This window comes from Pituophis catenifer, unplaced genomic scaffold (assembly GCF_029215685.1).
Source record: "Pituophis catenifer annectens isolate HBS135680 unplaced genomic scaffold, rPitCat1.0.hap2 SCAF_4, whole genome shotgun sequence".
In the NCBI taxonomy this organism is placed as follows: Eukaryota; Metazoa; Chordata; class Lepidosauria; order Squamata; family Colubridae; genus Pituophis; species Pituophis catenifer.
This window is the reverse complement of record NW_027256884.1, coordinates 27,078,825-27,094,215: the sequence shown is the minus strand read 5'-3', so window position 1 is coordinate 27,094,215 and position 15,391 is coordinate 27,078,825. Positions and strand designations below refer to the sequence as shown.

At 38.4% G+C, this 15,391-nt stretch overlaps 1 protein-coding gene across 1 annotated transcript in view; it reads left to right on the top strand.

Moving 5' to 3' along the window:
• The first annotated feature begins 12,887 nt into the window (after positions 1-12,887).
• TM9SF2 (transmembrane 9 superfamily member 2) overlaps positions 12,888-15,391 on the top strand; it is a 34,822-nt gene continuing 32,318 nt past the window's right edge. Inside the window, exon 1 of the mRNA XM_070943219.1 lies at positions 12,888-13,113. Coding sequence (XP_070799320.1) covers positions 12,982-13,113 — 132 coding nt within the window. The 5' untranslated portion in view covers positions 12,888-12,981. The remainder of the gene's footprint in view (positions 13,114-15,391) is intronic.

The following is a 15,391-nucleotide window of genomic DNA, read 5'->3' as shown; positions in this document are numbered from 1 at the left end:
AGAAGATCAACTGGATGGGAATGAGGGCATGGGTGGTTGTAACTTGATCCTCCTGCATTGCAAGGTTACAATTGGCGCACAGCTAGCAGGGAGCCCTCCCACCAGGACTTCCGCCTATTTAATCAGGAGCCATGAATCCAGAAGGACCCATAAATCGTGAATCTTTCATGGGTAATGGTTGCTCATCCAGAGGTAACACTGATGTCTACAGAAAACCACCTATCCAGGTCAGTCACTGAGGGTGTTGAGAGCATCTCCCCAACAGCCTGGGCAGGCAATATAGTTGGGTAATGTTAGTGTAGTGATGATACTGCTGTACCCAAAGACTTTGGATGACTTCTCCCACTAGTTTCATACAAACCTTAAGAGAGTAGGAGAGAGACCAACCCCCTATAGAATCTGACATTGCAGAAACCACTACAATTCCCCTCCTTCCCCCACCATAAACTAAAATCACCCAGTGAAGAAGGAGCAGTTTATATTGTAAAACAGTATTGGAAACTCTTTTATTCCATTTATTTTCTTTTCAGGGTAGGTTTTTAATCAGTTTCCCTGAACAGAAATATCTATTTCTTGTAAATAAACTCAGATGTGCATGTCACAGTTAAAACCAGAATATTAAAAAAAAGTCTTTCTATAGAATGAGAACTGTAAAAACAACTAACCCAAAGAACCCCTTCATACCGTCTTTCAGATAATAGTTTTTCTTTTGTGTTTTTTCAGATGCTTTGTTTGATAGAACCTTTCCATTGTTCAGATTTTGTCTTGATAACCTTTCAGATTCTACTATACAGAATCAGCTTACTACGTAGTCTCTCCTAAAGATAAGACATGTAATTTCAGAATCATACTTTAAGCATGCTTTCTCACAGTAAAGTTTATACCAAAAGTAACATCGCTGAGAAAATGAGAACAAAAGAGCGAATTTTACAAAATCCCCATCAAGAAGGTTACATCTTTTTTTTTAAATGAAGGCTCAACTGTGTATAACTGAATAATCTTTGAATAATCAGCTATGAATAACTTTTAAGACACCATCGAACCCACCAGCAACCTTCTTTGAGGGCATGGCTCAATACTCCTGATCTTCGGTTGACTTTCATAGCAGGAACATTCACTCCAGGTTAGGAAAAAGGTTCATAAAGCTGTTGGCATATTTTTGTCCTTTCTTATCCTTGTTCATTCTTTCTATTTTTATAAACTTTAGGCGTTGCCAGATTTTGTTTGGATTTTTAATTGGTGCCTCTGCTATTTATCCTTTGGGACAATCCTCTTCTCCCATCTACCCCCTTTCCTAGTTAGTTCTGTTTAAGAATAGTCATAGTTTGTATTTTGAGACACAATTATTTGGTGGATTATTTGGTTTCATCAGATTTTTGGCGGTTGCTGTTACTGATATAACTGCATTTAGATTTTTTCCCTAATTTCCGCATACTTTTTATTTCCTTGACTGTATTACACCCAATGAAGGTCTCACCACAAGCTGTTTTCATTATTATTGTTTTCACTGCAAGAAGTATAGGACTGAATAACAAATAGAAAATAGTAAAAAGAAAAATGGAAAATTGATCATTTATAAAATGGTTACTCATTGAAATATAATTTCAGTAATAGTAATTTTTACTGATTTTAGACATCATCTGTGCATTTGCAAAAATAATATCCACAAGCTTTTTTCATATCTATTTAATATATAGTATATATATAATCATATATCCTAAGCAATATCCCAATTGAACAGAGATGAAATTAAGCTTGCGTGATTGTCTTAGACACATTTCACAGGGTTCAATCCTTCACACTGTTAGTGAGTTAGATCACTATCCTGCCAATTATGGTTCTCCACACTCAAGGGAAACCACAGCTTTAGCATTGCGTATATTTGTATTATGCATTTGGTGCAAACACTACTTTAAATTACATCCGCATGCATTTGCCATCATATCTTTACCTTTTTGTCATACTTTTGATTTAGTGAAATACTAAAGAAGATCTCACTTCAGCAGAGCTTGTATTCAGTTTATATAAACACTTGTATAAGTATAAAAGCAATTTGTAGAGTTTTCAGGGACTTCCAAGGTAAGGAAGTCCTTCACAGATGAAGACATGAACTCAATACAATTTTAAAAAATTAAGTTGGGTGAAATGAAAAAAACTCTTTTCTGCCAACCTTTAATTTGTACATTTCAAGGTAGAGTACATAATGTTTTCCCCCATAACAACCACCCTATGAGGTGGGACTGGGCTGAGAGAAAGTGGCTGGCAAAGTCCGAAGCTAGCTTTCATGCCTGAAGGAGGGCAAGAGGTCCTGGTCTCCAGATTTAAGTGCTGCACCCAATTGGCTCTTGTATATGAGGGTTATATGAGATGAACAGGCCCCATCCTCTTAGTTTTTCCCTCCCAAAGTTCTTTTAGTTCAAGATTCCTTCAAGGCAACTGCAATTTTGAGGTAACATTTTGGCTATTCCATCACAGCCAACAGCGTTCCATTACAGATTGAAATGGAAAGAAGAATAATACAGGTAGTCCTCAACGTACGACAGCAATTGAACCCAAAATATATGTTGCTAAGTGAGAAGTTTGTTAAGTGACTTTTTCCCCATTTTACGACATTTTTTGCCACATTTTACCAAATTTCTTGCCATATTTGATAAGTGAATCACTGCAGTTGTTAAATTAGTAATATGGTTGTTAAATTAATCTGGTTTCCCTATTGACTTTGCTTGTCGGAAGGCCCCCAAAAGGGGATCACATGACCTTGGGACACTGCAACCGTCATAAATGTGAGTCAGTTGTCAAGCATCTGAATGTAAATCGCATGACCATGGGGGATGCTGCAACAGTCATAAATGTGAAAAATTGTCATAAGTTTTTTTTCAGTGCCATTGTAACGGTCACTAAATGACCTGTTGTAAGTTGAGGACTACCTGTATTGGCTTGTATGACAGAAATGTTTTAAATATAGAGAAACAAAGCTCAATAAAGACATCATGTTGATCTTGAACTAAAAACTTCAGGCCGTGCCGGAGGTTTTTCTTTTAGAGTTAAAGATGCCTGAAAACCAGATTATGATACTGGAAAATCCTACTGATAAATTGCTCTCTGTAGCAGAAAGTGCCTCCGTGTGTGCACAAAAAGCTAACCTGCACCCTCTGCAGGCCATCCTTGTCCAGATCGTATTAAGTTGGTAGTTATTTATGTTGGACTTTTGCTTTGTGCTCATACAACAAAACTATATACCCTGGAACCTAATTGGAAGATGAACTCCAAAACCCTTCCAGTTGCATTCTCTTTGCCTGCTCCTACACTTTCTTCTGCATAGCCCCATTTAGGAGTGCTGCTCCTTTGTCAATCAAAGCAGGAACAACTGGTAGGAGGAATTCAACCTTGTGTATGCCCACCAGGGCAAGCATTTTCAGAGTTGGTGAATTCAGGCTGCCTTAGAATATGCTTGTATGTATCTGAACAGAATGGAATTCTACATTTGGAGATTGGCAAGGTTTCCTTTGATTGTCAGGATCCAGTGGAATTGTCAATGAAAGATGAGATTCAAGCTACATGGGGAAATTCCCAATAATATGTGAGTCATGAGCAAGAAGAAATAACAGGCTATATACGGGGATTTCCTGGAGAGCCAGTCCTATTTTGAGTCAAAGCTTATAGCTTGAATTTGGCTATGAAGTTATGAGAGTTCTCTATGTTTGGCTACTGTGCTGTGGAAAAGGAAAGGGCATAAACTCCATCTAGATTCTCATTTTTATCTCGACTATAATTGTTCTGAGTTATTGTTATTTAGTTAGCTTTATATATCATCCATCTCTTAGGACAGCGGTCCCCAACCTTTGCAGCTTAGTGGCCCGGGGGCGGGGGGGGGAGAAGAGAACTGAGTTCTGTGTGTAGCGGGCCGGTGCACACAACTCAACTTGCATGAGGGCTGGGCCGGTGTGTACATGCATGTGCCTGCAGCTCCACTTGTGCAAATTGAGCAAGCCGGCTCGCCACTCACACGTTAAGCTGTGCACGCACCAGCCTGCCACTCACAGGGCCTGGTTCCAAACAGGCCACAGCCAGTGGTGGTATTCAGCCAGTTTGCACCACGTCGGGAGAACCAGTTGTTAACTTTCTGAGCAGTTTGGCAAACTGGTTGTTGGAAGAAATCATTAGGGTAGAAAACCGGTTATTGAATTATTTTAATCCCACCACTGGCCACAGCCCAGTGGTTCGGGACCCCTGTTTTATGAGACTGAGAATCCCCACTGTTGCTATTAACTGAAAGCAACACAAAGTTACATTATATAAACTATCCCCAGTATTTTTCCAAAAGTAATATGGTCAAAGTATTTTATGAGAGTTAGTACTAAAAGGAAAAGTTAGAGTCCAGCAGGAGGTTGAAATAAATCAGCATTTAGACAGCCAGTCTAAAGATAAAAAGATAAAGTAAAAGTTCAAAAAGTGAAGTTAAAGCCCAGGCATGCTTAAAAAACCCGAAATGTCGAAAAAAAGATAGATGCCCATGATTTTCTGACTGCTCCCAAAGAGAACTGATATCTTCAAGACTTCCCTTCCCAGTGATCCACGTCTGTCCAAAAGTCATCACAGATCATTCCTAAATGCTCCCATTCAAATACAGGAAGCAGTATTGCCAGAAAACCAGCTTTGGCAGCAAAATCAGCAGATTGTTAAGCAAGAGAGAAAAAGCCTCTTACCATTCACCACTCCACTTGGGGAGGAGTTTCCAATAGGCTTTTTTTTTTTTTTTTGGCCAGAAACTGGAAGTAAATGCTGAAAACCAGCAAAATAAATAAATAAATAAATAAATAAATTGAACATCGCAGCCAGGTGACTATAGGATGTTACAAATGGCTGTTTAGGTGATCCTCTTGCCAAACACCCAAAATGTAATCATGTCACTGAGGAAGATTGGGGCATGAATTTATTACACTTAATTGGAAACCACTTCTACCTGGACTTTGCTGGGAAGATAGACTGATTGTGGAGATTGAATGTATTATATTTAACTAGACAATAATTGATAAGAGGCATGAAGAAACAAACATCGATATTTGATCCAGGACGAATAACTCTTAAAACTCTTGGGATGATTTGGGATAGATAAGAAGCTGTGGCAAACTTCCTACAAATTGATTATAAAAGAATTTAACAGAGGGTTTTGAAAATTTAATTTTGTCCTTTTTATTATTATTGTTCTTCCTGTTAACTATTTTGTCATTAATATAGCGTATAGATGACAGGTCAATAATTTGCAAATAGATTTACTAGTTTAAAACATTGGGGAGGGCTGTTTGGCAGTGGGTGAGAACCAATATTGCAGTACTGTAATGTATTAATCAGTGTTCAGCTAGGGGGGATAATATGTGTATATGTACTGGGTTTTTTCTTTTTAATGCTCTTTTTTAATGTCTTGTTTGTTTTATATTTTTTCTCTGTTCTTGTTTTGGGGTGTGGAGTTTTTTGAGGTTTGTACCTTAACCTTTTTTCCAAATAAAATAAAAATGCCTGGATAAAATGGACTTGCTTAAGGACTGTTGTGTTCACTTAACAAATGCTGCAGAAAAGGTCATAAAATCAGATGCAGACAAATGGTGATCTGCTTAACAATCACAACAACTTACGATTGTAATTCCAGTTGTAAGTTGAGGACTGCCTGTAGTGATTTACAAAATAGTGGTGACATTAACCCAATAAGCTAAGCCAACACCAAGCTATTTATATTATGGCTTAGCACAATTCTATTTATTTGTTATTTGAAATTTGTGTTATTTATCTGTTAATGTCCAACAGCTTGAGCCAGTTTTTGTGAAGTTCTCCCTTAATTTGATCTGCAGAACAATTGAGTGAGAGAGAACATCCCAATGCTGAGGCAGCCGCAAGTTAAAAACCAGAGTTTCAATTGCACCACTGCAGTCACCATTCTGACTTTTGAAACCACAGTTTGTGGACACCCTGACTCAAAGTTACTTAGTGAATTTCCATTTCTGAACCCCGTCCTAGTTCAGCCCTTAAATAGTACACCACAAATATGTAGTGAATGAAGCCAGTATTTCAATAAAATCTATTTCCTCAAGCAAGAATTAGTTGATATAATAGAAATCTGCTAAATTACTGGCTAAAGAGCTTTCTCAGACATAATCCAGCAAACAAGACCTCTTTATGTGATAGCCTTTAAAACATGAGGCGCCCTTCTCCCTCTGTGAACCTCTCTGATTCACAGGAAAGATGCTTGCATTGCCTCCTGGGTGAATCCCTGGCTCTGGAATTAATTTCCTAAAAAAATTTAAAGCATGCCAAACATTTGCGAAGATGGTTAGAAACCACCCCCTTCATCAAGTTTTTTAATGGTTAATTATTTAATACTGATTGTAATTTCTCTTTTAACTGTATTAATGCTTTGCTGCAAATGGCTATGGATTTTAAATAAACAGAAAAGTGCAACTTTTATTCAATAAGGCAATAACAAATGAGTATGCCGATCATAAACCATGGCGGGATTTATACACAACTCCTACATCAGAAGCAAACTATGTTTTGGATTTGTGTGATGTGTAATCCCCAGCTCAATGTCACAGAAGGTTTTGTTCATTTCAGAAAGCTGAAGATGCTGCATCTCTCAGATTAAATAGGCTTATGAAACAATATAAAAGCCTATTAAATTTGGGAGGTGAGGAATAGGGTGTTGTATTTAATCTACAGACGATCCTGTCTCAATCTTCTGTTCTGAGAAAGCTGTTTAGTATAAGAAAGGCAGAGATGAAAGAGACAATTGTTTAAACATGAGCCAGTAGTGTGCAGCAGGAGCCAAAAAAGCCAATACAATCCTTGGTTGTATAAACAGATGCATAGAATCAAAATCATGTGAAGGATTAATAACGCTTTATAAATCCTTACTGCATACAGTTTTGGTCACCACATTACAAAAAAGATGTTGAGACTTTGGAAAAAGTGCAAAGAAGAGCAACTAAGATGATTAAAAGCATATGAAGAACGGATGCAATTCTTTTCTTTAGTCTAAAGAAAAGAAAGATTAGGGGTGACATGATAACAGTATTCCAATATTTGAGGGACTGCCACAAAAAAATAGGTCAACTTATTTTCCAAAGCACCAGAAGGCAAAACAAGAAACAATGGATGGAAACTAATTGAGGAGAGAAGCATCCTGGAATTAAGGAGAAACTTCCTAGTGAGAACGATTAACCAGTGGAACAGTTTGCCTTCAGCAGTTGTAGGTACTTCATCACTGGACATTTTAAAGAAAAGACTAGATACCACCTATCTGAAATGATACTGCTTGAGCAGAGGGTTGGACTAGAAGATCTCCAAGATCCCTTCCTTCTCTATTCTGATTTAAGTGTGGCATGGAAAGAAGTAAAGATTAAAAGGGGAGAATTTATAAAGCAAGCAGCAATACAGTTTTGCATAGAGATCAAAAGGAAGGTTAATATAAAAGTTTATATAGACATCGTGAGAAGAAAGTTCGAATCGAGATAGGTCATCTAAAGAAAACATAGGGCGCGTTTCTTGGAGCAAAAGCAGAGCTTATTTCAACAGCATAATGTGCAGTACAGCAACTGAAGGTTGCAACAGAGCAGGGGTGAAATCCAGCAGGTTCTGACAGGTTCTGGAGAACTGGTAGCGGAAATTTTGAGTAGTTCGGAGAACCGGCAAATACCTCTGGCTGGCCCCAGAGTGGGGTGGGAATGGAGATTTTGCAATATCCTTACCCTGGAGTGGGGTGGGAGTGGAGATTTTGCCACACCCACAAAACCGGTAATAAAAAATTTTGGATTTCACCACTGCAACAGAGTTACGGTTTTCAAGTAATTACTTTTATACAGTACCTTTCCTCTCAAGAGGTAGAGCTGTCCTTTAGGAATTATTGGAAACTTTAACTAGCTGAATGGCCAAAGTGGGGCAGTTAGCGGTTAGGCACCCTGCTGAGAGGGAGGGGCTTTTCCACTCATTTACCGTATTAACTGGTTTCCTGCTTAATTAGAACTGCAGCTGGAAGAGGCAATCACATAGAGGAAAGGATTTTTTTTTTCTTTATTAAGAGGCATGCTATGTGGTATTTACCTGAATGGCCTTGCAACCCTGGGCCAACATCTTTGTGTGTGTAAAGGATTTCCATGTCCTGACAGATGAAAAACAACAAAAGAGCCATAACAGATCATGCTCCTTTTTAATTTTCTTTTCGAAAGATGTCTGCATCTATCTGCATTACTGCAATGCAGTCTATGCCTTTGAAAAGCCGTCAAATACTGCCATTGATACCAAATTAGGCAGCTCGTTCATTAAAGTTGCTCTAATGATGTAACCACAGTTTGATGGGTGCTGCAGAAATGACCAAGAGCCTTCTAGGTATAATTCAAAAGGCTGGATTTGGCCTATCAAGTCCTAAATGGCTTGATGCTGAGACTGTTTTCTCCCCATCCAAGGCACACTTGCTATCAACAACTTTTAACAGTGAAGGTGAACACTATTTGCAGGACATGATGTTCAATTTGAACATACAGGTAGTCCTTAGTTAACAAACATAACTGTGTGAGAAGCCCCCCCCCAAAGAATGAAATATTTTGGGGAATACAGTATTAAAAGAGGTAGAATATTATATTTTCTCAAAGGCGAAATGAAGAAACATGCTCTTAGAGGCAGTCTTTTTTAATAGCCTATAGCAGATGCCCATAAAGAAATCCTGGACCAGCCTATTCCCAAACAAAATACCTTCACCTCCAGTGATGGGATTAAAATTTACATACTTCTTCGCCCAAATTCTGAGAACAGGACATGACCTTTAGGACATAATAGGACCTTGCGGTTTTAATTTGTAATTGGTTTTAATTGGGTTATTTTAAATTGATGGCCAAAATTATTTAATGTCTTTTAAACTGTTTTTAAATTTTATATGTTGTGTTTTACTGTGGCTGTTCACCGCCCTGTGTCCTGTTGGAGAAGGGCGGCATATAAATTAAATAAATAAATTATTAATAATAATAATAATAATAATCCTTTAGGATTAACCCACCACCATTAGAATAGCAAAAGACACAGAGCTCACTACATTGCACAAACTCTAGGGGCATTTCAGATATTGCACAACCCCCAGCACCATTTCAGAAACTGTATAAAAATCCTTGCACTCATCAAGCTAATTTGTCAGCTGTCCCAGAACTGCACACTGTGGTTCCTTTATCAATAAATGGACCTTCGTTCCAATCAGCCTCCATTTTATTTCCAGCACCTTTCTCCCAGCTTGGAATGAACCAGATGGATTTTTCTACCATCACTAAATAATGTGGTCATAAAGTGAAAAATTACATGACTGCAGCAATTTATGACAGCAATTTTGGCAGTTCTTCTTGCAGTTATTAAGCTAATTGCACATAGTTATTAAGTACAATATCATGTGACTGTGACTTTCGATTTTCTGCTGGCTTCCCCACTGACTTTGCTTGTTGGAAGCCAGTTGTGAAGGTTGCAAATGCTGATCATGTGACTGAGGAGATGCTGCAACACAATTTCAAGGGCTGACATCTCCTTGTTCTGCACTGTCATAACTTTGAACAGTTGCTGGACAAATGGTCATTAAGCGAGAACTACCTATGTTATATATAGTCTCTGGAAATTAAGAGTGGCAACTTCACTGTTGGCCTTTCAGAAGTTATTGAAGGCAGACCTATTCTGGAGGGCTCTTGGGAATGTCCTTATTATATTATAGTAATTTGTGCTTTTATTGGTTTGTATGGTTTCTGATCAAAATAATGATGTATAGGTAGTCCTCGACTCACAACAGTTCATTTAGTGACCTTTCAACGTTACAATGGTACTGAAAAAAGTGACATGACCATTTTTCACACATGACCATTGCAGCATCCCCATGGTCATGTGATTTACATTCAGATGCTTGACAACTGGTTTATAGTTATGATGCTTCCAGTGTCCCAGGGTCATATGATCACATTTACGATCTTCTGACAAGCAAAATCAATGGGGAAGCCAGATTCACTTAACAACTGCATTACTAATTTAACAACAGCACTGATTCACTTAAGAAATGTGACAAGAAAAGTCATAAAATGGAGAAAACTCACTTAACAAATGTTTCACTTAGCAACAGAAATTCTGGGCTCACTTTTGGTCACAAGTTGAGGATTACCTGTAGTTTTAAAATTTCTGGGAGTTGTTCTTGGAATCTGGAAGTATATAAACACAAATAAATAAATAGTTCTGATGCTTGTATTTGACAGCCAGTTTGGTGTGGAAGTGGTTAAGGCTAAAAATCTGGAGACCATACATGTATAAATATATGTGTATATGTTTTATATGTATATAAAAAAGCAGGAGAGTATATATTGATGATTTGTGAAAAATAAACAATTATTTATTATTATTATTATAGGGAGTAACTTTTTCTTTCCCTTTTAACCCCTATGAAAACCTGTACATTCTCTTCTTTTGTCTTATTAAAGAGTTTTTGCAAATACTTAGATATTGGTTCTAATATCTAGTGGCTAACCCTGAATCAGGAAATTGAAAAATTGGTTTATAGTTTATTTACTTTTGACAAGTCATCACTGTGTAGTTTCATGCTTATGAGTGTTCAAAGTTGATGTGGATAATTTTATCCAATGTCTTTAAGCAGCTTCCATTTGCATTAGCAAATACTTTCTGCTTATTATGACTCAAATTTCATTATCCTGTTGAGGGCAGTTGGAAAATAAACTAAGTAGAACTTATTGTAAATTCTTGTAACTGGAATGCAGAGATGTGATGTACATTTTAAAAATATGCCTGCTGATGTTTTCTTCATCTCATCCTCAGTCTGCCATAAAGTCAGCTTTAGGTGATATTTCATGTTCAAGTTTTAAAGTTGAGCTCTTCCTCTTCTCCCAAAATATTTTTAGCTGTGAATATGACTAAGACACTTCCCCAAAACAGTGGTGATAAAGCTAGCAGTGGCAGCAATCTGTCACCATATTTTGGACCAGCTTTAGTTTCTGAGTGGTTTCCAAAGGCAGCCCCATACAGAGTACATTGCAGTAGTCCATTTGAGAGGTGATGTTTAGGATATCGGTGTCTGAAGGGTTTCTCCATAACCTGAAGTTCTGAGGATGTTGGGAGGCAGCCTCCAAGCAGTCGTTTTTCTCCCTGGATTTTTGTCTTTGATAGTGCTTTGTTTCCCAAGTTTCTTTGAAAAACCTGTTTTTCAAAACTGAACTCTTTCCAAGCTTTCAACAAGTTGGATAACAGCAGATCTAGTTTTAGTTATGGGAGAAAAGAATGGATGGATGGATGGATGGATGGATGGATAGATGTGTGAGTGTGTAAATGAGTTTACACACAGACAGGTATATATGCATGTAAACTCATTTACACTTTAAAACTGTCAGTATTGAGAAGAACTATATCACCTACATGATCAGTCCTATCTTCTTATGCCACTGAGACTATTTATATTTGGTACAAGCAGCCTGGTTTTTTAAATGTTTGTGCACACCTTTTTTTCAATTATTAAATAGGTACTGTAGTTTGTTAACCATGAGTTATTGATTCAAAGGTCAATTGTATGCTTTAAGTGATTGGCCTCAAAATATCTGCAACCTTCTGGCAGGGCACAATGTGAGAATCAGTAACAAATCACTTGCATGAACCACAATTAACCCAACAGATCAACCTAGCATATTACAGTTAGCATTTCTTCAATTAAATCCTCATAGTTTTGCAACCATTGTCCATTTAGGAATGAAAATCAGTCTCATTAACCATGTTTCCTGGTTAAGCTGGTAGATCCACACAGCTGGGGTCCAACTGAGTATAATGTAAATCCTCTGGGATCTGTAAGCAGAATTAAAAATGTTTAGCCTGGTGAAAGGTCACTTCTAAAGGGATAGACATAAGACAGTTTTCTGCATGATAGTGTCATTCTCTCTCCAAGAAAAACCTGCTTAATTTTGATTACTGCATGTTTAAACATTTATTGAAGACAGCCCTCTGAGTGGTGCAGTGGCCTAACCTCACAATCAGGAGGCTATGGGTTCGATCCTAGGTAGAGGCAGATATTTCTCTCTCTGGGCACCATGAGAATTGAATATATAATATAATATGCTGAATATAACTCCGCATTGGCGACAGGAAGGGAATCCGGCCAGTAAACACTCAGTTCCATTCACTTACCCAGACTCCATCCCGCAAGGGATTATGGGATGATGATTGAAGCCAGCCCTCTAAAACTAGATACCCTCTTAGGTGCCACATCCATCATCCTCAGTCAGGAGAATGACAGTCCAACACCTCTGGAGGAGGACACCACACTAGGTAAGGCAAATCTATGCTATTCCTTTCCATTATTTTATTATATTGCTTCCAGGTAGTGTTTGCTGTTGTTATTCCAGGGTTGTCTACTATTTTAATAAAGATGGATATTGTCGTCATCATCATCATGTTTCAGTTGCTGCTGGACGATCTTCCAAAATTAAAAGGGATGAATACACACCTGGGACCAAATCTTTCCGAGCTGTTATTCCTCCATTTAAATCTCAGCTGGTGATTTTTATTTAAACTAACGCTTTCAACAATTTGGCAACTTTTAAGAAGTGTGGATTTCAACTTCCAGAATTCCCCAGTATCACGACGTCGGCCGGGGAACTCTGGGAGTTGAAGTCCTGGCTTCTTCAAACCGCTGTAGAGTAGACGTTGAACTTCGGAGCTGCGCCTTCACTGGACCACGCCTTCCTTAGCCCCGCCCAGTCCCGCTGTAACCATGGCAGTCAAGAAACATCCCCCACCCACTCACCCAACCTGCCTGTCCTCTAAGGCTAAGCGGAAGTGACTCTTCATGCACTTCCTGCGAACACCGGTTGACGTGTCTGGAGAAGCCGGAAGTAGCCGCCGAGGAGGCTCGGAGCGTCGGGGGGCCGCGGGGTTTTGTTTTGTTTTGGCTTCCTCTCCGTCCTCGTCTGGGTCGCCATGGCGGTCGCGCGGCTGTTGCTGCTTTCCGCACTCCAGGCGGTTCTTCCGCCCTTCGCCTCCTCTTTCTACCTGCCCGGCCTGGCTCCCGTTAACTTTTGCGAGAAGTCGAATACGATCTCGGAATGCAAGGTCTGTGGCTGAGGAGGAGGAGGAGGAGGAGGGTCCCTTGGCTGGGAGAGGGGCGGGTCGGGACGGGGCTGGGAGGATCGGGACGGGCGAGCTATCCTCCCCAAGTTCTCTGCCTCTGGGGCGGTTGCTGGTGATAATAGAAGGTCGGCTTGGCGGGTGGCTCCCTTCCTTAGCCATTATCCTCAAGGGCTTTGCAGTCCTGGGATTTTTTTTCCCAATCAACAACACTGTCAAATAATTTACTAAGATTATTACTATTGTATTACTGTATTATTATTATTACTAATAATTATTACTATTATTATTCTCTTCCTTACTAGTATCTATCTCTTCCCACTTACTACTATGACTATGTTGCTTGTATCTTTCAATTTATATATATATATACATACATACATACATACATATTTATATATTTTGCTTTAATTTATATGCTGCACTTCTCCGGAGACTCAGGGCAGCTTACAATGCGTTAAACAATAGCCTTCATACTTTTGTATATTTATACAAAGTCAGCTTATTGCCCCCACAATCTGGGTCCTCATTTTACCTACCTTCGAAAGGATGGAAGGCTGAGTCAACCTTGAGCCTGGTGAGAGTTGAACTTGCAGTAATTGCAAGCAGCAGATGTTAATAACAGTGCTTTAGTCCACTGTACTATCAGGCTCTTACATATTGTTTGTATTGTTATTTATTTATATTGTTATTTATATTTATATTGATAGCTTATTAGTAACCTTGACTATCACTAAGTGTTGTATCTTTTTATTCTCGATGAGTGTATTTTATTCTCCTTATGTACACTGAGAGCATATACACCAAAGACAAATTCCTCGTGTGTCCAATCACACTTGGCCAATAAAGAATTCTATCTCATAGTGTCTGCTAAGATCTGTTCATCTGCCATCCAGATAGACAGACCGACTGACAGATCAGGTCTCAGCCTACTTAGCATCATCTTTTCCTTCTCCTCCTGCCAAAGGCGACTAAAAGGGCTATTCCCTGTTGCAAAAATCAAAAAGTTAAAACGCCCTCCCCCTCTTCATTGACTTCTTGAATGGGTCACATTGTTTTCTTTGACCACAATTACCAAAGTGTGATTTGCCATTTGCTGCTTCTGGTTTGTTTGGTTGGGCTTTTGACCTTCCTGACCTTGGCCATCGACCTGGCACTTCTCTCAAGTGTCTACTGTCCTTTAGAATTCGAATAGTTGAAGAGGAAGTTTTTTTAAAAAAAGTTTATTATCCAGTCTTAATTTGTATTTTGCCAACATGAAGGCGAACACAAGGGAGTAGCCACCCCACCCCCTTTCCAATTTGAATGGGTGGATGGGCTTTTTAAAGAAAGAAATCTGGTTTTGATTTGAGAGTGATGTTTCAAACACAAATGTATTGTGGCTCATCTGTTCTCTGATCTCACCTGTAATTGCCACTTGTCATTATCTTGAGAATTGATCCACCAGTAAGGTTTTTTTCTGAACCAATTTCATTGATGTCCTGCTGTTTGAATCACCAAATGACTGTGGTAGACAATGCATATTGAAGCTTCATGGAAAAAGAGTGTTTTTCTTAAAATTTTGCTATTGATGATTAGTAAAGCTTAATTATGGTTTAGAATTATGTGCATAGCTGTAGATATTTAATAAATGGTTAGAGGAACCAAGGCTTAGCACATTCTGTAAACTTAACCATTATTTACATTAAATAAATTTTAAGTTCCTTCTGGAGCCTTCTAGATGAATGGAAAATTTATTAGTGCGTGATTTGAGAAGAGGAAAAGCATCTTAATTAGTCCAGTTTTCCTTTCTGTTCCTAGAGATGTCTTTTACATATTTTATATATTGCCAGGATATGTGAATCCAGCCACTGATATTTATTTTTCAAAGTATGGTTTATGACAGGGGTGGGCAAATGTGGCCCTTTTACAACCTGTGGACTTCAAGGAATTCTGGGAGTTAAAATCCACAGGTTGTAAAAGGGCCACATTTGCCCACCCCTGGTTTATGGCTTAGCTCTTGGTGAATCATGTGTTTGACATCATGGCATGTGGAATAAATTAATTAAATTTCAATTAAAGTAAGTTAAGTTAAATTACTATAGTATATTAGTAAAAGTAAAAGTAAAGTAAAGTTAAGAAATGCCATTCTCAGACTGGCATTTTCCTCACATTCCTTTGTGGCAATTGTACTATTTTGACAGTCCTAAATAAATAAATATAAATCTATCCATTAATTGTCATTTATCTCCAGAATGCAGATAAATGAAATCACTTTTGTATA